Source organism: Lissotriton helveticus, chromosome 1_1, assembly GCF_964261635.1.
Source record: "Lissotriton helveticus chromosome 1_1, aLisHel1.1, whole genome shotgun sequence".
Taxonomy (NCBI): domain Eukaryota; kingdom Metazoa; phylum Chordata; class Amphibia; order Caudata; family Salamandridae; genus Lissotriton; species Lissotriton helveticus.
This window is the reverse complement of record NC_136057.1, coordinates 1,376,886,649-1,376,911,758: the sequence shown is the minus strand read 5'-3', so window position 1 is coordinate 1,376,911,758 and position 25,110 is coordinate 1,376,886,649. Positions and strand designations below refer to the sequence as shown.

Genomic DNA, 25,110 nt, shown 5'->3' with positions numbered 1-25,110 from the left:
GTGCCGTTGTTATAAAAAATAAGAAACTGTCCGCCAGGAGATTGATAATAGGAGCATGGTAAAGAACCAGGCCTGCATTGTTCACCACAACACTGTTTGAGGTTGCAGGGATTTGAATAACACCCTTTCTCCAATTCTAAGCCTTGAATAAAGTGTAAATGGAAGCATGCTTTAAACCAAGCTTTCTTTCTTTCCCATCGTGTGCTTCATACCCTGACAAATGCCTGTCATTTTTTGATGAAACCGCAATAAGTACTAGTCCTAGAAGCAGCTGTCCGTGGGGATGACTCAGTGCCTCGGGCCAGCTCTGCCCCATGTCCTTGAACTAAGTTTGTTCGCGGTGCACACAATCTCTAGAGATGTTGATCATCTGCGAGTTTGGGTTATTTAGTCCTTAATACATTAAGCATAACGCGAGCTACCAGCTGTGATTGTAGCAATATCTTGAACACCATGCTTATCTTTGAATAAAAAGCTTTACTACATACCTGTCAAGATCTGGACTTCACTTCATTTTGGAAAGCGCTCTAGTTTTATTTATGTTAACATTATTGCATTACTGAGCAAAAAGTACAATGTATATATAATCTGCCTGGTGCGGGTCTTCTTGCTATTATTATTGGATGTGATGTTTTTCATCATAACTTAGGGGGTGTTTACGGGTCACGCCCTCGACCTATACGCACAGGCTACAGAAACACCAGATACTAGACCAAAAATAGTGGAATAGTGTGCAGGCAGTCAATAGCTCTGACCCAATTGAGTTGTGCTTTTTGACTCCCAGTCCAGCTCTGGAAGCTATGCTTTGTCAGGCTAGTGTTGGTAAAGGGGCAAGAGGGACGCCAGGCTTGTCTTCATTTGTGTGCCCTGCCAAAGGGCAAGGATGGCCTCGGACCAGGAGTAAGAAGCCCAGCATTCAGCTCAAGGCCAATACATATCTCTGAAATATTGGAGACTTAGGGGCCCCTCATCACAGTCTTAGGGGGACATTATTTTGCATCACGCCGTGCCTTGGACACTGAAAGGCAGACATATTGATTACTAAACACTGGGCGTATGTTATGATCTGTACCTTGACACATTACTTGAGCTGCTATGCACCTTGTCATGGCAGCCTGTCTAGGGAACGCGAAAGAGCTATTCTATATGAGCCCTTCGGTGCTTCAAAATAATCAATTCCGAGGGTGTACTAAAATAGATCTGCCAGTTTTGATCTTGAAAACATATCCTATCATGTTAGGCATTAAGAGAACTTCAGTCTGGAGACTTTCTTACAAAAGGGGAAGTTATTGCTACCTGACAGGATCTCCGGTAAAGAACCTACTTGAAAAGAAAGGTTACACTGCAAGCAAGTCATTGATCAGTTTCTGGAAAGTATTGTCCTCAAATATTTAATCTATGCCTTCCTTTGTACAATATCTGTTAACAGTTTTTCACGGTTGGTGATATTACAATGACAAAAAAAACTTTAAAAATTGTGTTACTGGATATTCTAGTTTCCAAATTGTACTTTACGTATATTTAAACACTGACAGTGTGTGTGCTCCGTTGCACAGGTTCCTATTAAGTTGCCATTCAGACACTCATTAGCCTTTGTTGCCCGTGCTTATGTTAATCTTGGTTTCCCCTACAGTGTTCTTTAATAGCGCAAACCTTGCAGAAGTGCTTTGGAGCACAATATAGCAAACCATACTTTTTTTTCATTTTAGGTACATTAAGAAATTTGGTCAGCATCACAGGATTTCTGTCGAGATCAGGACTTGAGCCTGGTTTGCCATATGCCAAAGTTACCAACTTTGCCCTCTAGACCACAGCTCTTCCTCAACTATGACTTCACCATTATTTTCCAAATTATTTAATTGAGATTCTGCAGTGGGGCAATCCTCAAAGCCATTCTACAACTCTAATATTGGAGTTCCCCCAGAGAACCAGGTGCTAAAGGTTCCCCATGGCGCAATTCCCTGTTCCATAAACTCCAGAATCCCTCTCTTTTCTGCTTTGAGATTCACTTTTCCCATCCATATAAAAAAACAGCCCTGTTTGTTCAGGCAAGAGAGGGTTGATGGTCCCCTTGACTCATAACCAATCACGGGTTTTCAGTAATGAGTACCATTTCCTCTAACACATGTAGGTTCTTGATCCTCCTATGGCATTGCATCAAGAAGGAGAGGCTCTCCCATCAAGCTCTGCCAGGACCCTCAGGGCTCTTGCCGTTAATCTGAGAGTGAGCACACAGGGAGTGAGAAGGACTCACAGAGTTTTGGGTTTGAGCAGGGTCCCTTTGGATCTTTGTGTGAGCAGAGCACCAGTGGAGCTGAGGGTAAACAAGTCTCCAGGTAATCGTGCACAAGACCTATATGGCATAATGGAGAAGAGGGATATCATGTGTCCTAAGAGTGAGAAGGATTCCAAGGGCACCAACATAAGGAACCTAAGGGGACCAGAGAGTGAAAATAAGCTTACAAGTCCTACCTCAGACGGCTTTTCTACTGATAATTCTGGAAATTTTGCTGTTACATGGAGACATTTTTTTATACAGAGCAGTACTTGAAATTCATTCATATTTTCTGCACTGATTTCTTTAAATGGCGATTCTTGCATGAAAATAGAAAAATTTAAGGAAATCATGTCATAATATTGAAGTACTGCACAGTCAATTAATGTATTTATTGTATAGTTAAAACCATTACAAGTGTATCAGTGTGTTCAAAAGTTAATATGGGCAAATGATAACATCAGCATACACAAAGATTGTCCTCTATAGCTCAAACATTGGCAATTTCTTAAATGATTATTAATTCAATTGTATTGCTTTATTAACCTTCCTGCTGCCTCAAACGTGCTTGACAATGCACCATTTGTCCACTCTTTTTTCCAAAATTTCTCGGGGGGAGGAGGGGAAGAATGACCAGAATCCCCCGTAGGTTGTTCGGGATCGCTTGTCACAGTGCAGTACAACAATAATTTTACGTCTCACCACTTTCAAATGTCACCAGCTGCCACTGACTGATTATTATAGCTAAAACACTCAAATTCGTTCAATGATAAGAGCGAGTGAGGTTAAGTTGTGCTGCGTTTGTCATGAAGAACTCAGTCTTCATTGAAAGGCTGAAGATAAGCCTAATGTTTCGGGTTCATATCTTGAATTTCAAGGGAGGGGGGGGGGGTGGAAGAGGATGGAGTCAGTAACGGGGATGTCACGTGGTGGAAAGAAAGCAAGGGACCTCTGTTTTAGAAGAGTTGAGCATTAGCGACTGCAATGCCATGTGTTGTTGGATGGCTCTGCGGCAGTACGAAATCTGTGATTGGAGGTACAGCGTAAAGTTGGAAATTAAAGAGGAAAAAAAGACATCAAGCCCTAAATGAGTTGTCAGCAAGGGAGCTATTGTAGAATGATAACAGAATGGGTCAGAAGACAGTGTTGTGGGAAGACAGCTGGGATAAAGGTGCGTGCCGAGCTCTTAAGTTCCAACTACCTGTAGCTGGAGTTGGAGGTTCGAGGAGAACCACTGATATATTGGACCAGTGATGCTACCACAGTAGGATGATCAACAATGTAAGAGGCCACAAGTAGGCACACAAATATGAGAATGGGAGTGTTGCCAGGTTGATGAGTTTAGATTGATGCAACAGTGCCCTTTCCACAGAGTACCCGGAAACTCAACTGGAGGAGGTAGATTCGGTTGTTTGATGAGAGCCACTGTGTAAGCGGATTAAAGACCCGTCGTTCTGAGAGCTTTGGGGGAAAATGGGGGTTTGAGAAACTAGTTGATGGTTGGCCTGAGAGGAGTTCTTTTTATATTTAAAGGAGAGGTAGAACCAAAGCAGGCTTGAGACAAGAAGGAAACATGCCTTATGTGAGAGAAAGGGTGACAGATGGAGTGGATTTTTAAACATGGCTTTTTGATGGCTGAATTGGTCAGCTGGTCACAAGATGGGTTGGCAGCTTTGATTAAGGAGTTAAGTTGGGGATGTTCTATCAACAAGTGGGAATACGTATGAATGGGGTGGGTATGTATGTAGGAGGATGGTGGTGGTAAAGCCAATACGCCTTGATGTCCAAAATTGTAGTAATATTCAGATAAGTTGCAGAATAATTGAACAGCTAGTGTTGTGTAGGAGTGGAGTGAGGTTGTTTTACATGTGATACGAGAAGGCTGGAAGAAAATCGTGGGAGTGCTTCTTCTAAGTGTCCCAAACACTTCCGTGGATTCTCGTGCGGGGTAAATATTTTCCACGTAGAGCAAATCGTGAAGGGAAAAGTACAAGGAAACCGACTTATTATAAAAAAAAAAAGTCTAAGAGATAAGGAATTTACACTTTAAGGTATTTGTGTTACCACCCCCCCCCCCTCCCAAAAAAGTAAATAAGCTAAAGTGGGAGGACACTGCAAATCGGGAACGATAACACCATGCAGTGAGGGCAAAGTCCTTAGAATCTCCACTTTGCACGAACTCGAAAGCGTGCTCTCCAGGATCAAGGCAACACTACACTGACATCTAGTGGTCAAAGACTGCCTAGTATTGTGGCTACAAAGATGTCGCCGCAGAACTCTAGTAAACATACCTCCTTTTTGTGTAGCAGCAGGAACGCGGTCTTAAACTTTGAACAATATCAGTCCTTCCACTTTTGTACACTGAAAAGCTGTTCGCAGGCGTCAATAACGCACAGAGTTAGCACCGGAGTACCAGGCGTGGTTTCTTATTTGCGCATACAGAAGAATCGTATACTACTGCATTAAGTGTACTCGATGTGATTATTTTTTGGGGGGGTGGTACTGCAGGATGCACGTGCGTAGGCACTGTAGTGTGGTGCGTATGCGCAGTCTTGGGCTTATCGCGCAACGCCCCGCTCCCAACGGTGTATTGGTACATACAGTTACTCGTGATTAATAAGTTAAGGGGTCCTGGACGAGTGCCCCTTGGTCGAGTGCGTCATTGCAATATTTTCTAACTGTCTATGACTGATAACATAAGTTACGTAAGTTAAGGGCAGAGGTTGCACGGGGTGGGAGTAAAGGTTGCCCTGGGATCACACAATGTAAACTTCTTTTGCACGTAGAACAGGCACCGTTGAGAGAGCAGAAGTCAGACCCCCCCAGGATATAGCGGCATGGATTCGCAAATTTAGCGGCACAAAAATGGAAATTTAGCGGCAATTTTGCGGCATTTTATTTGGCCGTTTTTCCTACAACAAACACAAATATCTTAGCTTTTTTAGTTATTTAACAATATGAAGCTATGTATATTTGGTTTAATTACAATGTAGACACTTTGTTTCCCTCGAAAAGCATTCTCTCCCTTCTTGCTGTGAGTTGTGCCGTGTTCCTTGCAGGCGTTTGCACAGATCGGCCGATTTCGCGTTTTTTTGCAAATCGCGAAATCGCGATAAGCTGGAGGGTCTGGCTAACAAACGTACTCGCGGCTGGAAGCAGCCCCCCAGCCCCCCCACCCCCGGAACTGCAGACAAGGGATCATAAATAGTCTCGTGCCGCAGGTCCATTTTTGGTAGCAAGCAAGGACAGTGCTCCTCCCTGGCGTAGCTTGGGAAAGATACTGATAACGTTAAAGATTCGACTTCTATAACACTTTACACTGCCGTTGGAGAAAACGGCAGGGGTAACCGACAAATAAAACTGACACTATCTTACACTATCAGTGGTCACAAGTCTAGGTTCCTGTGTAGGAGTAGACCTATCAAAGCCTGGGTATCAAAGCTGTAACGTGCATGAAAAAGCAATGGTTAGTGGACTTAAGAAATACCAACATGAAGCTGCGCAATCTCTCAGGTGTAAGGTGTGGCAAGTGACCGAGTGCTGCTGTAGAGTGAAGTAGGTCTAAAGTGACAACTCACAGGGCAGAAGAGACAGCTGGCAACTTAGCGTTCGAAAATGAAAGCTGAAGAAGAATTTGTAGAGCTGTTTGCAGAGAAAACAATATCTTAATGGTTTCTAATATCGATTAACTTGATCTGGCGTTAAACAATCAAAGGCTACACGTTCTAAAGATACCTCGCCCTCTCCCTGTCTCTCTTCCTCCCTCCCTGTCTCTCTTTCTTTCTCTTCTCTCTCTCCGTTCCCCCCTTCAGATGTTCCTTCCTCTAGTTTCTATTCTCTGTTACTCCTCCAGCTCCTCTCCCCTCTCCCTGTCTGTCCTCCTGCAGACCTCCTGACTCCCCTCTCTCTCTCCCTCTCCCTCTCCCTCTCCCTCTCTCTTCCTCCCTCCACCCTCTCTCTCTCTCTCTCTCCCTCTCCGTGTCTCTCTTCCTCCCTCCCTCTCTTTCTTGCTCTTCTCTCTCTCTCCGTTCCCCTCCTTCAGATGTTCCTTCCTCTAGTTTCCATTCTCTCTGTACTCCTCTAGCTTCTCTCCTCCTCTCTCTCCGTCCCCCCTTCGGGTGTTCCTTCCTCTAGTTTCTATTCTCTCGGTTATTCCTCCAGCTCCTCTCCGTCTCTCTTCCTCCCTCCTCCCTCTCTCTCTCTCTCTCTCTCTCTCTCTCCGTCTCTCGTCCTCCCTCTCCGTCTCTCTTCCTCCCTCCCTGTCTCTCTTTCTTTCTCTGCTCTCTCTCTCCGTTCCCCATTCAGATGTTCCTTCCTCTAGTTTCTATTCTCTCTCTTCTCCCCTCCTCCCTCTCTCTCTCTCCCTCTCCCTGTCTCTTCCTCCCTCCCTGCTGTCTTTCTTTCTCTTCTCTCTCTCCGTCCCCCCCTTCAGACGCTCCTTCCTCCATCTTCCAGCAGTCACCGGCTGGAGCAGTCTGCGATAAGCTGGAGGGTCTGTATAGCTGGCTCTCACACACACATGCCAATATTTAGAAATAGAAAGAGGGAAATTTTGATAGTGAATAAAAAAAGGGGGCTTTATTTTCCTCCTTTTGGTACATCCAGGCAAAGGAAATTTTAGGCAGCAGACAGTTAAAAAAATAATTTGGGGCTTAAAAAATGGGTGTCTCCTGCCTGAACCAGGTTTGCTGGCATGCATACTCATGGTACACAGCTCTTGGTAACTCCATAGAAGGCAGTCGCTGTGGTTAGTAATTTCCCAATTAATATTTCTTGTTTAAAACTGGTCTCAGCGAGGTGTCAAACAGCAGGCCTCTCCCTTGGATTAATGTCGCTCAACAACAGGAATCGGACAGCAGAGCTACCCCTCGAAATCCTCATGTAACCTTCAGCTACAACTCGATGCAGGTAATTATTTCAAGCACAAACACCAGCCCTTTGCTTTAACAGAACTACTAGTGTTTATAAGACACGGAGACAGCAAAGTAAAAACGGCAGCTAATTGAGCAGATTAGAGACAAAGGTCATGCATATAGAAACCCTCCATGTCTCTATCCCCTCCCCTGCACCCCTCCTGCCTTGGACAAATAGGAACTGGAGACGGAAGGAGGGGGCTAGAGCGAAGGGACAGCAAGGGAAGTGGGAAGAAGTCTGAGAATGCAGCCTCTTACAATCGTGTCACTGCGCAGGGCCCCCACAGACAGGGCCCACTGTCAAGACTGTTCGTTTCATTTCTTTTCTGTAATCCCTAATGCCGGCCGCAGTAAGCAGCAGGCAGGTATTTACAGCTGTACGGCGCCACGTAGTGACGTGTGCGCTTACAGCCAATAAGATGTAATACTTTTTAGGTCTCGGCAACGAGAACTATTGTCGCCTAGTAAGCTAGCAAGGGACTACAGAGAGGTGGACGAGCCGACCAGGGTCTGTGGACGCGCACAAAGGCAGGCAGGCAGGCAGGCATGCGCCAGACACACACACACAGACAGACAGACAGACAGACAGACAGGCACGCACGCACGCACGCACACACACACACACACACACACACTCTCTCTCTCTGCCGCCCCCCCCCCCCCACTCACCGGGCTCTTTCCCTCCGCATCGGGTCAGTCACGGCAGAAGGCAGACTCGTGTCTTCTCCGGCGATCTTCAGCTGATGTGCACGCCCACGCTGCGTCGTGCGCGCCCACCACGCTGTTTCGCGCCCGTTGATCCTCAGCTTGTGATTACTACTCCTTCTAACCCGGATTCTAAACTACTATTTCTTGGTTCTCTAACTCCACTCTGTTGATTCCTAACAAACTGATACTCAGCACATTTCACAGTCTCGCTTTTGCTTCTCATAAATACAATAAGATTATTTTAAGCAATGTCTACCCTTCTTTTGGTTCTGTGCCTATTATGCTTCTGACTATAGAGTTTTAGAAAGTGTGGTGGAAGATTCAATGATATCAGCGGCGTGCACAGTGCAGAGGAGTGAGTGCAGAGGAGTGAGTGCAGAGGAGTGAGTGCAGAGGAGTGAGTGTGCAGAGGAGTGAGTGTGCAGAGGAGTGAGTGTGCAGAGGAGTGAGTGTGCAGAGGAGTGAGTGTGCAGAGGAGTGAGTGTGCAGAGGAGTGAGTGTGCAGAGGAGTGAGTGTGCAGAGGAGTGAGTGTGCAGAGGAGTGAGTGTGCAGAGGAGTGAGTGTGCAGAGGAGTGAGTGTGCAGAGGAGTGAGTGTGCAGAGGAGTGAGTGCAGAGTAGTGAGTGCAGAGTAGTGAGTGCAGAGTAGTGAGTGCAGAGTAGTGAGTGTACTACTCTGCACTCACTACTCTGCACTCACTACGTGCAGAGTAGTGAGTGCAGAGTGAGTGTGCAGAGTAGTGAGTGCAGAGTAGTGAGTGCACTACTCTGCACACACTACTCTGCACTCACTACTCTGCACTCACTACTCTGCACTCACTACTCTGCAAAGTAGTGAGTGCAGAGTAGTGAGTGCAGAGTAGTGAGTGCAGAGTGCAGAGTAGTGAGTGCAGAGTAGTGAGTGCAGAGTAGTGAGTGCAGAGTAGTGAGTGCAGAGTAGTGAGTGCAGAGTAGTGAGTAGTGAGTTCAGAGTAGTGAGTGCAGAGTAGTGAGTAGTGAGTTCAGAGTAGTGAGTTCAGAGTAGTGAGTGCAGAGTAGTGAGTGCAGAGTAGTGAGTGCAGAGTAGTGAGTGCAGAGTAGTGAGTGCAGAGTAGTGAGTAGTGAGTGCAGAGTGCAGAGTAGTGAGTGCAGAGTGCAGTGCAGTGCAGGTGAGTGCAGTGCAGTGCAGGTGAGTGCAGTGCAGGTGAGTGCAGTGCAGGTGAGTGCAGTGCAGGTGAGTGCAGTGCAGGTGAGTGCAGTGCAGGTGAGTGCAGTGCAGGTGAGTGCAGTGCAGGTGAGTGCAGTGGAGTGCAGGTGAGTGGAGTGCAGGTGAGTGGAGTGGAGGTGAGTGCAGTGCAGTGCAGTGCAGTGCAGTGCAGGTGAGTGCAGTGCAGGTGAGTGCAGTGCAGGTGAGTGCAGTGCAGGTGAGTGCAGTGCAGGTGAGTGCAGTGCAGGTGAGTGCAGTGCAGGTGAGTGCAGTGCAGGTGAGTGCAGTGCAGGTGAGTGCAGTGCAGGTGAATGCAGTGCAGTGCAGGTGAGTGCAGTGCAGGTGAGTGCAGGTGAGTGCAGTGCAGGTGAGTGCAGTGCAGTGCAGGTGAGTGCAGAGCAGGTGAGTGCAGTGCAGGTGAGTGCAGTGCAGTGCAGGTGAGTGCAGTGCAGGTGAGTGCAGTGCAGTGCAGGTGAGTGCAGTGCAGGTGAGTGCAGTGCAGTGCAGGTGAGTGCAGTGGAGTGCAGTGCAGGTGAGTGCAGTGCAGTGCAGGTGAGTGCAGGTGAGTGCAGTGCAGGTGAGTGCAGTGCAGGGGAGTGCAGTGCAGTGCAGGTGAGTGCAGTGCAGGTGAGTGCAGTGCAGGTGAGTGCAGTGCAGTGCAGGTGAGTGCAGTGCAGGTGAGTGCAGTGCAGGTGAGTGCAGTGCAGGTGAGTGCAGTGCAGTGCAGGTGAGTGCAGAGCAGGTGAGTGCAGTGCAGTGCAGGTGAGTGCAGTGCAGTACAGGTGAGTGCAGTGCAGGTGAGTGCAGTGCAGTGCAGGTGAGTGCAGTGCAGTGCAGGTGAGTGCAGTGCAGGTGAGTGCAGTGCAGGTGAGTGCAGTGCAGGTGAGTGCAGTGCAGGTGAGTGCAGTGCAGGTGAGTGCAGTGCAGGTGAGTGCAGTGCAGGTGAGTGTAGTGCAGTGCAGGTGAGTGCAGTGCAGGTGAGTGCAGTGCAGGTGAGTGCAGTGCAGGTGAGTGCAGTGCAGGTGAGTGCAGTGCAGGTGAGTGCAGGTGAGTGCAGGTGAGTGCAGGTGAGTGCAGGTGAGTGCAGGTGAGTGCAGGTGAGTGCAGTGCTGGTGAGTGCGGTGCAGGTGAGTGCGGTGCAGGTGAGTGCGGTGCAGGTGAGTGCGGTGCAGGTGAGTGCGGTGCAGGTGAGTGCAGTGCAGGTGAGTGCAGTGCAGGTGAGTGCAGTGCAGGTGAGTGCGGTGCAGGTGAGTGCAGTGCAGGTGAGTGCAGTGCAGTGCAGGTGAGTGCAGTGCTGGTGAGTGCAGTGCTGGTGAGTGCAGTGCAGGTGAGTGCAGTGCAGGTGAGTGCAGTGCAGGTGAGTGCAGTGCAGGTGAGTGCAGGTGAGTGCAGGTGAGTGCAGGTGAGTGCAGGTGAGTGCGGTGCAGGTGAGTGCGGTGCAGGTGAGTGCGGTGCAGGTGAGTGCGGTGCAGGTGAGTGCGGTGCAGGTGAGTGCGGTGCAGGTGAGTGCGGTGCAGGTGAGTGCGGTGCAGGTGAGTGCAGTGCAGGTGAGTGCAGTGCAGGTGAGTGCGGTGCAGGTGAGTGCAGTGCAGTGCAGGTGAGTGCAGTGCTGGTGAGTGCAGTGCTGGTGAGTGCAGTGCAGGTGAGTGCAGTGCAGGTGAGTGCAGTGCAGGTGAGTGCAGTGCAGGTGAGTGCAGTGCAGGTGAGTGCAGTGCAGGTGAGTGCAGTGTAGGTGAGTGCAGTGCAGGTGAGTGCAGTGCAGTGCAGGTGAGTGCAGTGCAGGTGAGTGCAGTGCAGTGCAGGTGAGTGCAGTGCAGGTGAGTGCAGTGCAGGTGAGTGCAGTGCAGGTGAGTGCAGTGCAGTGCAGGTGAGTGCAGTGCAGGTGAGTGCAGTGCAGGTGAGTGCAGGTGAGTGCAGTGCAGGTGAGTGCAGTGCAGGTGAGTGCAGTGCAGGTGAGTGCAGTGCAGGTGAGTGCAGTGCGTGCAGGTGAGTGCAGTGCAGGTGAGTGCAGTGCAGGTGAGTGCAGTGCAGTGCAGGTGAGTGCAGTGCAGTGCAGGTGAGTGCAGTGCAGGTGAGTGCAGTGCAGGTGAGTGCAGTGCAGGTGAGTGCAGTGCAGGTGAGTGCAGTGCAGGTGAGTGCAGTGCAGGTGAGTGCAGTGCAGGTGAGTGCAGTGCAGGTGAGTGCAGTGCAGGTGAGTGCAGTGCAGGTGAGTGCAGTGCAGGTGAGTGCAGTGCAGTTCAGGTGAGTGCAGTGCAGTGCAGGTTAGTGCAGTGCAGGTTAGTGCAGTGCAGGTGAGTGCAGTGCAGGTGAGTGCAGTGCAGGTGAGTGCAGTGCAGGTGAGTGCAGTGCAGTGCAGGTGAGTGCAGTGCAGTGCAGGTGAGTGCAGTGCAGGTGAGTGCTGGTGAGTGCAGTGCAGGTGAGTGCAGTGCAGTGCAGGTGAGTGCAGTGCAGGTGAGTGCAGTGCAGGTGAGTGCAGTGCAGGTGAGTGCAGTGCAGGTGAGTGCAGTGCAGGTGAGTGCAGTGCAGTGCAGGTGAGTGCAGTTGAGTGCAGAGTGGTGTGTATTGACAATGTAAATGACAATGCCATTTATTTATGATTTAAAGAAAAAAAAAGAAATGTCATGAGCAATGCCAATAGCTCTACCTTTTATGATGCCGAGACCATTGCATTGTAAATGCTTGTTTTTTATGCCAGTCGGAGCCCTTTTTCGCGGCCAGAAAGGTAAAAATCGCGGTAATCGGGCTCAGCTGCCGATTTCGCGATTATTTTGCAAATCGCGAAATCGCGATAAGCTGGAGGGTCTGAGAAGTTCTTGGTTCACTTACAAACACACACAACAACAGGTTATCACATGGGGAGCAGCAATGCAAGCTTCTATCACAGAACTGTAAAGCACAGGAAGCAGCATTCGTGCCATGGAACCAGCAGTAATTGCTCTCCATCGACACACAACATGGGCATGAACGGTGCAAGCTTCTTTACACACTGAGCAGATACTGAAGTGTCAGCCACAGTGCGAGCGTTGCACACAATAGGTGTCAAAGGAATCGGTAGAACAAGCTTCCCTTGCATACATGGAATGGATATGCAAAGGCAGGATCGGATTGGGATCACACTTTGGCCCGGGCACTGACGAAAAAAGTGGCCCACATTTGCAGGGCGTGGCCCACATTCGCAGGGCGTGGCCCACATTCGCGGGGCGTGGCCCACATTCGCGGCCATGGCCTTTCATGAAACACACAAGGAAGGTAAATGGGAGGATATTGTTCCTGGGAAGGATACAGGGCCAAGGTGACAATGTCCTACAAGCTGAGCACCTGAAAATCAGACGGGCCCCTTTCTATTACCAAATTATTCCGAGCCCCTCCAGTGCAGGAGCATCTGAAAACAGCAGGCCCCTTTCTATTACAAAATTATTCCTCAGCCCTCCAGCGCAGGAGCATCTGAAAACAGCAGGACCCTTTGTCTTAAAAAATTATTCCCCAGCCCTCCAGCGCAGAAGCACCTGAAAACAGCGAGGCCCCTTTCTCTTAAAAAATTATTCCCCAGCCCTCCAGCGCAGAAGCATCTGACAACAGGGAGGCCCCTTTCTCTTAACAAATTATTCCCCAGCCCTCCAGCGCAGGAGCACCTGAAAACAGCGAGGCCCCAGCTATTTGTAAATTACTCAACCCTCCCTAGCCCTTCACTGCCTCTAGGCAATGGCTTGGCAGGAGAGGGGCTAAAGCAAAAACATAGCTTCTGGGCCATCCATGGGGCTGGGGATGGGGGGCTAAGGTGAAGATGGTGCAGTTCCCCACATCACCTGGCCCCCATAGTGAGGCCCATTCTTCCTCGCCCATTATGCCCTGAATGAAGGTCTGTGGGCGAGGACTAATGCAAGCACTGTTTCTGGGCTGTGTGGGCCCCAGAGGTCGAGGTGAAAAACCACCACCAGCATGATTGCTTGGCAGGGCAGGGGGTCAAGGAGAGGCCACAGCTAACTGGCCCACGTCTAACTAGATGATCTCCCCCATTGGTTTGATCTCCCCGTACACAGAGGGGAGCTTACAAATACAGCTTTAGGCTAACTTGATGCTCTCCCGGTCAGTTTGGGCCCCCTCTACGGGGCCTATGGGAAGTGGGAGATCATCCTGATGGGGGAGATTAACACGACGGAACACCGGAAGCTGCTTTTCTCTCCCTGTCAGTGCTTCTGTGAACTGGTAAAGGGGGAAAAAACCGGCCCTTAGAGTGCACTGAGACACTGGCCCTTCGGCCCATGCCCGAGTGCCCACAGTGCCAATCCGCCCCTGTGCAAAGGTATCAGTGGTGCAAGCTTCTCCCCTTGAACAAGTGCAAGATCACATGCACTGATGTACACGCACGCATGCAACGTACAACTCACTCAACAGGTATGCTTCTCACACGGAGCAGAAGTGCAAGCTTCCTTCATACACACACACACACACACACAATTGGACAGGTACAGTGCAGGGTTTGCTCACAGATACCCATAGATGCATAGAGCATGCAACAGCAGTGCAAGGTACAAACCCGGGAATAGGACAGTCAAGTCAAAACTAGCTGCACTCACACTGGTGATAGTACCGTTAGCAGCCATTCAAGCATAGCAGTGGCACCCATTTTTTTCAGGTGTAAGGATGTGTGATGGATCCAGCTACTCCTAGCTGAGGGTCGGTTTCTTGAAAGAGGCTTGAAAGCACCACTGCACCAACATTTAACAAGGTAGTGAGATTTGCACGTTTCAGGTCTTTTGTGGTACCCCACAGCACACAGTAGAGAAGTACATATAATCTGCACAACTGAGAGGTTTATGTCAGGTAGACACTAGCAGTGAAGAGGTTTGGATTAGAAAGAGCTTTATTGATAAATGGAACAGAAGATAGACAATTGGAAGTAGAGGGTCCGGTAACTGTTGAATGCGCCCTTTACTGACATTTAAGGCAGGTGCGTTTGTAACTAATAAAGCATGCCAACTTAAGAGTTCTAACACTGAAATATGTGAAATCATACCATGAGAAAACTGAAAGAAAAGTGTAATGGGGAAGATGGAAAACAAATACCTAGGGCTACAATAAGGGAGAGAATAAAATACAGGGACAGAGAAACAAATGGACAGACCGGAAACGTGGAGAAGAGAAACACAGTGGGACAGCAGGAGAGGAGTGAGGGAGAAAGAAAAGGGTGACAGGGAGGAAGTGGAAGTGTGGGGGCAGGAAAGTGCAGAACAAATTTAAGGTAAATGCTGAGGATATTCAAACAGGAAGCAGTGTATAGAGGGGGTGGCTGGAGACAAACTAGTCTGGATGGAGTTGCAATCCCCATTTGTTGCGTGTCCACTACTCCCGATACCAGAACAGGGACCAAACAACAAAAGAAAGGCTTCCTTCTAAGCGAGTTCAGAAAATGGAACAGTGCAAGCAATTTCTGGTAATGTAGGGTTCTAAGAGGCTCCTACAACAGGCATTTCTGGCCAAAGCAAGTCCACCAGCATTGGACCATGGTGTAAGACGATCCTCCAGCATGAAAAGTATGGGACAACTGACACTGGAACTTTGTCCACATAAGTTCTGCACAGCCCCATGGTCTAGGGAGGTCCTCCGGCATGGGCAGCATACTCCTCCTCCTTCTTATGCACCATCACCTCTTCTGTGTGCACCTCCAAGTCCGGTTCTCCCTCCACGTCAACGTCATTGTTCTGAAAAACAAGCAAAAAGAAGAGAATGAGCAGGTAATCAGCGTACGAGTTACTGAAAAGAGGGCCAGGTGGCTAGGGAAATGTTAACAGTGGGGTGGGGTCAAAAATGGTGATTGAGGACAGGTGGAGAAGCGGATTAACCTCTACCGCGCTAGCGGGTTTTCCCGCTGTGCGCTGAAATTTGAAAAATGCGCGGTTTGTGACAAAGCCAGCTCGTCATCCGCGTAGCGCAGGTAACGCCCATGACGAGCTGGCTTTGTCATCAGCGCTGAAGGGGTTAAGCTGATCGAAAGCTGAACATACTGGCAAGACAAGCTGCGCAAGTAGTAACATCAAATGAGCGAAATTTGAATTAAAGGGAAAAGAAGAGTTCTCGAAGGTAGCAAAAGAAGCAAAGAAATGTGAAAATGTGTAATCGGAAGAGCAAGGTATTTTAGGGTAGTGTTACGCATAGATTTATATACCTTGACATTTTTAACTGAAAACAAAACTAGACTAGGGAGAACCTGGTAGTATACCTCACTCTTGGAATTTAGCTTTCAGTAGAGTGAACACTAAGAAGATGAAGGTAATCTGAGAACAAACATGAGAACATACAAAGAACCATCACTTTCCTAGCCATGTAGTCTGTGTACAGTATATGCAGGCCAGTCAACGGTGGTAGATATTGGCATGCATGCCCTCGTTTATTCATGCATTTTTCTCCTAAATGCAAGAGCAGGCTGAGCTACTGAGATATTTGTAACACCTTTGAGAAGTTTCCGCAATACACGCAAAACATCAAAACACTTCAAAAGTTGGCCACACAGCATTCACACACTTGCGGTTGGCCATAAATCAGAGTCTAATGCTTAAGCGACAGGTCTTTCACTCCTTTTCACTTCAAATAATGTATAGACGCTGCAATAAAACATCAGAGCCTAGTTATGGTCCTCACACACATCGCAACACTCCCTATGTGGGCTGCGCAACAAACGTGCATTAGAACATTGCGGCATGTTGAGTGTTCCATCGAAGACAATGGAGTGGCTCCGGGCTTATAATGTCTGGTATAAGCCCGGAGCGCCAACATTCCAATGTTTGTCTTCATGTTTCTCCCTTTTTAATTTAGAATATTCTACCCTTTGTGGGTGGAATGTTATAAAAGCCTTACAGCCCTTCTGCCTTGGGCTATAGTTTATTTTTTCGTATTTTACAGAGTTTTATATAGCGTGAACCTTGACCCGAATCGGGTATCAGAGCACTTTACATAGCACCAGTTGCATTACAGGAGGACACATTCATTTTTGTTAGGCACGGGGAGATGAAGTGATTTGCCCAGAATCACAGGATGTTCATCGGCATTGCTGAGACTCAAACCCAGTTCCCCAGATGTCCACCACCCTAGCTGTTAGGCCAACTCCTCTCCCCTACTGGTTGTTAAAAGCATTCACCCTAGTTATAGGCGCATGCCTGCAGCTCAGGCCTATAAGTCAAGTTCAGGGCCTTTAATAATCAGTATAGCTCTCGGCAACGGGCTATAAGTCTATATTCCTCCATCCATAGGAACGCATAAAATAGTGTGCATCTCATTCACAAATGCACTTTAGCACCTCGTTAGGACTATCAAGCATTGGATAAATACTACTATATCTAGAAACTTATGATTTATCGGACTCATCACAGACTGGTTTCAGGGCTAACAATAGCACAGAAGCTACGCTGCTAGCAGTGATGGATAACATCAGATCATGCACCGACCAGGGAGGAGCCGTAGCACTAATACTTTTAGACCTGTCGGCAGCGCTCAACACGGTCTCTCACAATAAACTGCTGGAAACCCTTCATGAAAATGGAATCCACTCTACAGCCCTGAAATGGTTCAGTTAGTTTTTAAGCAATCGAACACAAACAGTCCAACTAGGCCACTTCCAATCCAGGGCGAGCGCCATTAGTTGTGGCGTCCCGCAGGGAGCATCGCTGAGCCCCACCTTATTTAATGCCTACGTATCATCCCTGGCCAAAATCAGCAGGAAGTGGGGAATCGGCATTTGCTCCTATGCAGATGACACAGCTGATGGTAGCCCTGGGGGAAAGACCTGAAGTCACGAAAATAAAACTCCACAACTGTCTTTCTGAGATGGCACAGTGGATGCATGAGCACTGTTTGAAACTGTACGCAGGGAAATCTGAGATCTTGCTCTTTTGGGGTGCCAAGTCAATTTGGGACGCCACATGGTGGCCATACACACTCGGTGCTGCTCCTATCCCTAAGCAATGTGTAAGGAACCTGGGCATTCTTATCGATGCCGCTCTTTCCATGAAGGACCATGTGCAGACCCATTGTGGTAAGGGTTTCGCGACCCTGAAACTACTATCCAGGCTCTTCCCCTGGATTCCTCTGGATTGCAGAAGAACAATTACGCAAGCCCTGTTCATAAGTCAGCTTGATTATGGAAACGCATTCTTTGTGGGCATGAATGAGTACCTTTTCACACGGCTGCAGGTGCTTCAAAATGCAGCAGCCAAACTGGTATGCAATAAAGACAGATCAAGCTCTGCATCAATGTACATGAAAAATCTTCACTGGCTACCCATGTGCCAAAGAGCAGTATTTAAACTGCTCAGTCATGCACATAGAAAACTGTATTCAAGCGGCTCTAAGATACTCCAGGAGAAAATGGAGTTTTATATCCCCACTAGGAGCCTTTGGTCATTACATCAAGCATTAGCCACAACAAAGCGTATCAAGAAGGAGAGGACTGGAGAGCGCTCTTTCTTATATCTGGCAGCTAGGAAATGGAATGAGCTTCCCCTGGACCTACGACTCACTCCTAGCTACCGGACGTTCCGGAAAAAAACTAAAAACTCATCTATTCCTTAAATATTAACACTTACTTGTATCCCCTCATCAGCAGCCATGCCTGGTCTTTGCTACCAGCGCCTTGATATCCCTTGGGATGAGTGTTGTGCTTTAGAAGTAAGTAAGTAAATAAATAGTAGAATATACTCATACCCAAGGGCACTGCAAGGCCATTATAATGGGAATATAAAGTTAGGATCTTCTCTTCACATAATCTAACCTTGCTTTCTCTAAATATACAGACTTTAATTAAATGTACTTAAGATTTCAAGTTGCTTTTTAGATTCGTATTCATGCACAAAAGGAAGCATGCACATGGATCAGTATTCAGAGTTGTACATCAATTACCACACACCACAATTTTCTTCTGACAACTTTCACCAGGGAAAACCTGGTGAAATCCATCACGGGAAAATGCTCACAAAACAAATACAATTACTACAGGTTTAGTGTTGTACATCACAGATTCCACGTTAGGCTTCCTTCTGAAGTGGAAAATTCAGGCGAGGTGATTAGGTCACCGATTAAAGTTGCCACGCAGAGCAGCAGTAATTCCCACCCACATTCTGCACGTTTTAGAATCCGGTCCTGTTGGGACAAGAATGCCTTTTGCACAGTATCCAGGCATTTAATTCTGTCTTGAGTGTCCCAGTTCCATGGAAAACGGATAAATGGACTTTGTGGCCAGCTCACACATCAATCTAGTGTGCACGCAGAGGCCTTTCCATAGCAATGACAAGCTTCAGACCAGGTTCTTTGATGGGGAGCGGAGGCAGCAATAGTGACCCTTCTTCATCAACATGGGGCTATTAATTACCAGGGTTGTTAATTTGACTCTATTTTTATGAATTAGTTGTTCTGAACCAATGTTTTTTTCTATTACAGGCAGAAGTGTTGCCTAACCACCTCACTCAGGAAAATTGCTGCTTGAATGCGAGTATGTATCCTTGGACCAGTGGAATCCATTTTGGACGCCCATGGTTTAGCATGGACACGGAAGTGAGGAAGGCTAGATACATGGCTACACTTAGAACACCTTTGAGGACCTTTTAAGCAAAGGATTAGGGATTCGATTTTCCGGAGCACTGCCTTTTTGATGGCTGGTAGGGTTAGGGGGAGAGCCAGTGGGTTCCGTTATAACTGATTAGGTTTCTTGGCAGGGCCTGCCATTTTTTCTGTCCGGATTGCATATTCAGGAAGGGCAATGAGAGCTAGGAGCTCAGCCTTCATCCTTCACAGTGCCCATGTTTTGGGATACTCCTGCATAAGGCCAGCCTAATTACTACCTGCTTTAACGGTCATCAGCTTGCATAAAGGCTGTGTTTGCACAACAGCCAGACAAGGACATCCTTTCTACAGAACCGCTCCCAGAGATTCTTAGTTAATCGTAATGTATCCTCCCCTTCCCCAGTTATTATTGGTGTCCCCCAAGGTTCAACTCTCTCCCCAACTCATTTTAACCTCTATTTGGAACCATTAGCTTAAATTCTACGTATCACCAATATCTCTTACCACATTTAAGCAGACGACACTCCGATTTACATCACAATGTCATACCTAGAGGACATCTAAACAATGAACGAAGCTCTGAAACAGACTGTTCAATAGCTTTCTAGCAACCAGCTCAGACTTAATGCGCAAAAAAATGAATTAATTTCCCCTCCGAAAAGCTCCCCTGACATACTTGAATAGACCAACTCGATCACCCCCCCCCCACCCCCCCCACCACCACCACCATTGCGGATTAAGCCAAATCACTGGGAATCACACTGGACAAAAACCTGAATATGCAAGCCCACATCAACACACTTGCCAAAATGCCAGGTTTCACCTGAGCTACCTGAGAAATCTCAAACCATTCCTAGATACATCGGACCTAAAAATGGCAGTTCAGGCTTTAGTTATCTCTAGGAACGAATATGAATGCACAAGCTGATCAGGTCTACCCAAGCTCTCAACGGCTCTTATAAAAGCCTGTCTTAACGCAGCCGCAAGACTCACAACAGGCTCAAAAATATTAGACCACATTTCACTGCACCTGAAGGCGCTGAACTGGCTTCAGTACGAAACCAGAATCCAACTCAAACTAGCCTGTGTCACTCACAAAGCGTTACACTTTAAGTCTACTGTGTATCTTGCTCAGAAAACCGTGGTTTCAGGAGGAGGCAGGCACTCCTGGTGTGCCAGTGATTTGGTGTTGAAACCACGCCCTTCCGGAAGAAGAAAACATACAACAGAGCTTTCTCAGGGGCTGCTCCCAGAATCTGGAATTCGCTGCTGCCCTACATCAGAAGAATACCAGCTCTATTAAGAGAAAGCGAAGACTTTCCTAATGGGCAAATTCCTACCCAAAACTCTTAATGCTTCTATAGTTTCAGCAGCCCCGCGATTTGCTATTGTTTTTACTTGAACTCTACAAGGGGTAGCCGATTTTGTTCTCATATATGTAAACCATGTGATTAAGGTTTCATTGACCACTCTGCATCTTTTTCACCTCACTGTCATTTTAAGGGGCGAAGGCTAGTGTTGTGCACTCTTCCTCTGCTCCTGCCAAAGTCCTCTTTCTATCTCCCCCGACTGAACTCTTGATCGCCTCTCCTACTCCTTGTAAATAGCTTGTTATCTCTGCACTGTTTTCTCATTATCACCTGCTAGTCTTGTATTTAACCGGGTATTGCTGAATCTTGTAAATAACTTGCTATCGCTGTAAAGCGCTCCCAACCGATATAAATAAGCTATCACGTTAGCCAACTCTTTCTTTAGCTTAAGCGCTGCAATGAAAAACCTCTGTACCTCATAACAGATCAAGGGTGACAGTAATAAGAGTAAGGCAGTCAAATAATTATTCAAGTGTTTTGCTAGGAGACTCTTCGATGTTCGGAATAAAATGCCATCGGGCCTGAAAGTGACACATTGAGGACACCTCACAAATACAATTCCGGGAAATATGGAGTCCGGCCAATGCACATTAAATAGATTTTAACAGGGTTGTCGGGGGCGTGGCCAAGCAGCATGGCCGACAGGACGTGAGCTCCACCAGCTCCGTCCCGAAGACCGTTAATATCCTGTCATTTCCCCTGCCCGGACCCTCTCGTCCCGGGGAAAGCGTGTCGGAGAGGCGATAAGAGTCCCGCCGAGCCCCTGTAACTGGAGGAACGGACCCGTGGTCGGTGTTCCGCCGCATCCTGCGGCCTGGCTGCTACTGTGGGCGGCGCCGGCGTGCCCTTTCACGCGGCACCGCGGCTTTGGCCTTCTCGCTGGACCGGACGGCGGTGGAAGGGAGCAGCGACCCCAGCCTGTGTGCGTAGCTGCTGCCCGCCGGCTGTCTGCTGTGGGATCCCCGGCCCGGGACCGGACAACTGCGGTGCCGGAGGACTGAGGCTCTACTGTGAGGCGGTGAGGAGGGGAGCGGGACGGGGGTGCCGGCCATCTTCCGTGGCCTCGCTGGGCTGGAGTGCGGAGGGGGCCCCCCATCTTTAACTGCTAGCGCTGCACGTCGGACGACGGAGCGCCTTCATTTGGGAGTGGGGGCTGAGGAACCACTCTGCACTGGCCCCCCTCTTCTGGCGCAGAGGTGCGTGTGGGGGCCCTGGTCTGCTGTAACCCTGCCGGGGTCCGACCATACTAAATTGGCACTCCTGTACCCCCTCCCGCTGGCCGGTATCCTGTGCCCTGAGGCAGATCGGGATCCCTGTCATCTGTGAGACGCCGGGGGAGCTCCCGGAGAGCTGTTGCTGGACCCGGCTGTCCGCCATTTTGGAGTTGGTCTTGGGCGGCATCCTTGGATTGGGGGCGGCCGATAGTGGAGTCCGTCTGTGCCTGCTCTGCCCTGCTCTCTGGTGGGGGTGGCCCCGTGCTGCTGCGCTCTGGTAGCACCTGACTTGTGACCTGCGTTGCCTCCTGTGATCTTGGTCTTGTGGACCCGGGCACTGCTTGCCTGTTTCCCTTCGGCGCTGTGGTGACGCCTACTCTACCCTGCTTGGGCGGCTTCGGGGAAGGCCCCATTGAGGACGTTGCTTTCTGGTGCAGCAGATATGGCGGGCCGGACTGGTCGTGGCCCTAAGGCCACCCAACCCAACACGATCACTCAGTACACTACCCCTCGTCTGCCGCCGCAGAGAATTACGCGCCAAACGGGCGCTGGAGATGGCGATGGGGTTGGGGAGTCGCCGGAGCCGTCCAGAGCGGAGCTTCTTAAAGCTATACAGGGTTCACACACTGCCCTAGAACGCCAGATCGAGACGGTGTCCGTGGATGTGAACCTTTTAAGGACTGACCTTCGCAAGGTGGCGGATAAAGTCTCGGACGCGGAGGGCAACATCACTCAACTGCAGGGGGAGGTGGCGTCCCTACAGAAGTCACTCTCTCAGCTTGCCTCTACTACCCGAGCATTGGAGAGACGCGCCGAGGATGCAGAAGGTAGGGCGCGTCGGAGTAACATACGTGTCCTGGGGGTCCCGGAGCGACTGGAGGCAGGGAACCCTGAACGATTCCTGGAGACCTGGATTCGGGAGCATCTCTGTCCGACTGGATTGTCCAGTGTCTTCATTGTGGAGCGGGCCCACAGGGCCCTGGTGCCCCCTCCGCGTCCTGGAGAGGCCCCTAGAGCCCTCATCGCAAAAATCCTCAACTACAAAGACCGAGACTGTATCCTTAAGGCGGCGAGAGAGTCGGGGCCCCACACGATTGAGAACAGCCGAATCTCCGTTTATCCCGACTATACCCAGCAGGTGCAGGAGCAAAGGAAATCCTACTTGGGGGTCAAACAGAAGTTGCGCGACATGCAGCTGCAATATATGCTTTTATACCCCGCTAAACTCAAGGTGCTCTCCCAGGGCCGGGCGCACTTCTTTGAGACGCCAGCAGAGGTATGGGAGTGGCTCGAGATCAGAGGAGATGATCTGCCCCCGGGTGAGAGAGGGGGATCGCGAGATGTGTGGGGGACCAGGCCGCAGAGACGACGGCGTGGCAGGAGGAATCGCCGTTCTGGATCCCGTGGTCCTCCTGAGACTCGGCCCACGGTGGGTCCGGACGGGGCCATCCAGATGGAGGCCTCGCCTGAAGGGGCTGAGACAAGTTTCCACGGTGCGGCTGCACCTGATGACATTTTGGTACCGGATACCCTACAGGAGACGTCGGTGGACGTAGACTCTGTGGCCCCGGTGGTCCCGGAAACTGCCTTGCAGACCCTGGACTTGGGATGATCCTTGGCCTGCCTGCATTGCCTCTGCTGTGCGACTGCTGTTATTGTATGGTTCCTTATGGCCCGGCAGCTCTTGGACCTCTGCTCGTTCGGAGTGGATGTTGCGAGTGTTTGTTCACTGATCAGGTACCCTGTACTTGGCGAATGGGTTGCATGTGCACCTAGTGATGGGGGTGGTGAGTGTGAGCTGCTCCTCCCGCGTTGCTGACTCGGGGGGGGGGGGGGGGGGAGAGGTGTCCGGGTTGTATACCGGATTCGTTGGGTCTTTCGGGGAGCTGGGAGGGGGGGTAGGTTGGGTTGTTCTGTTGTGTGTGTGTGTGAGTAGAGAGTGTTGAATGGGGTGGCTGTGCACGTCCTGGCACTGGCGGGGGAAGGGCGGGGTGGCGTTACTGGTTGTTGCTATCCTATTGCTCGTGGGTGGTGGGGTTTCGGGGGTTCCAGTCGAATTTTCGTGTGTTGGGGTTGTTGGGGGGCGGGGTCTGGGGTGTGCTAATGATGGCACTGGCATTTGGCGCATGTTGCTTCTGCTTGGCGGGGCGCTTGCTTTGAGCGATGCATTTTTGAACTTCTTTGTAGCATGGGCCTACTGGCGACAGCCTAGGCTGTGTGTATACTGCTGCCCGGCTGGGCGTGAATGGTGGTCATGGGGTTTAAATTCTTGCCGTGGAATGTGCGTGGCCTGGGTACGTGCACTAAGAGACACAGGGTCCTCACCTTCCTAAAACGCCATGGGATTTCAGTTGCTTGTTTACAGGAGACCCACTTGGATGATGATGGTGCGCAGCGACTGGCCAAAAAATGGAGAGGCCAGCTATTCCACTCCTCCTACTCTACGTACGCTAGGGGAGTCCTAATCTGGGTGGCCCCTGGGGTTCCATGCGCTGTCCAATATATTGATGCGGATGTGGAAGGCAAGTACATATTGGCGAAACTCAGATTGGACGATAAGGTCCTTCTGGTCTTTAATACGTACGCGCCGAACGTTGATGACCCGGCATTTTTCTCCCAGATGCAGGACCTAGTGGCTCCTAGCCTGGACGCGCCCCTTCTTTGGTGCGGGGACTTTAACTGTGTGCTACATCATGAACTGGACCGTGATCCACCTCGGGCGGGAACTAAGCCCCGTATGACGGCGTGTCTGCGGGACGTGATGCATAATATAGGGGCGATCGATGTTTGGCGCGCGTGTCACCCCACGCAGAAACTTTACACTTGTTATTCCCCAACCCATGGCACTCATAGTAGGCTGGATAGAGTGTTGGCGGCCAATCTCCCTTCCTCTCTCACGTTGACGGTCACGCACCAGGCCCGATACCTGTCGGATCATGCTCCGGTCACGTGCGTGGCGCAATGGCCTGACCGGATGGAACGTCCCCGCTTGTGGAGACTGCCTCCTGATCTGCTCCAAGATCAGGTGGCCCGGGATCATGTGGCAGCGACCCTCTCCGATTACCTGGAACTTAACTGGGCGGGGAGTGACTTGTCTTGCTCCACTAAGTGGGAGGCACTGAAGGCGGTCGTCCGTGGTGCGTGCATGGGCCTGACGTACGGGGTCAGGAAACAACTACTATCGGACTTACAGACTGCGGAGGCTGAGCTCTTGCGCGTCCAGGCCCGCCCTGACCCGGACGTCTCGGGTCAACGTGTGGAGGGCCTGGCCCTTGAGTCGATCCATGATATTCTCACGAGGCTCGATCGCTTTACGCTGGGCCAATATAGACAGAGACTGCATCGAGAGGGGGATAAATCTGGCCGCTTGTTGGCCTGGATACTTCGCCGGGAGTTCACAGCTGAGCGTATAGTAGCCCTGCGGGCGCCCAATGGTGATATGGTCCACTCGGAGGCTGCTGTACTCACAGTTCTGCGGGACCACCTGCGGGCTGTGTATGAGCCCGACCCAACTATATCTGAAGAGGTCTACCACCCCTACCTCGAGGACATTGGATTGCCGACCCTCCCAGAAGTGGCGGCAAAGGACCTTGATGTCAAACTGACGCTCGGTGAAATCTCTGCGGCGATTGCCGCCCTCCCACGAGCCAAAACCCCTGGCGGGGATGGATTCCCTGCAGAGTTTTATCATACATTCGGGCCCATCCTGGCCCCCCTCCTTTTGCAGGTTTACAATGAAGCCTTACGCACGGGTGACCTCCCGCCCACCTTGAATCAGGGTGAAGTTTGTATGATACTGAAGCCGGGGGGTGACAGCACAGACCCCGCTTCGTATCGTCCTATCACTTTGATTAACTCGGACGCGAAAATACTGACCAAGCTGTTGGCTAATC

At 49.9% G+C, this 25,110-nt stretch overlaps 1 protein-coding gene across 1 annotated transcript in view; it reads right to left on the bottom strand.

Moving 5' to 3' along the window:
* Positions 1–13,974: 13,974 nt before the first annotated feature.
* Positions 13,975–25,110, bottom strand: part of KCTD17 (potassium channel tetramerization domain containing 17) — a 54,637-nt gene continuing 43,501 nt past the window's right edge. The window contains exon 6 of the mRNA XM_078657772.1: positions 13,975–14,783. Within this exon, the coding sequence (XP_078513898.1) occupies positions 14,673–14,783 (111 nt within the window). The 3' untranslated portion in view covers positions 13,975–14,672. The remainder of the gene's footprint in view (positions 14,784–25,110) is intronic.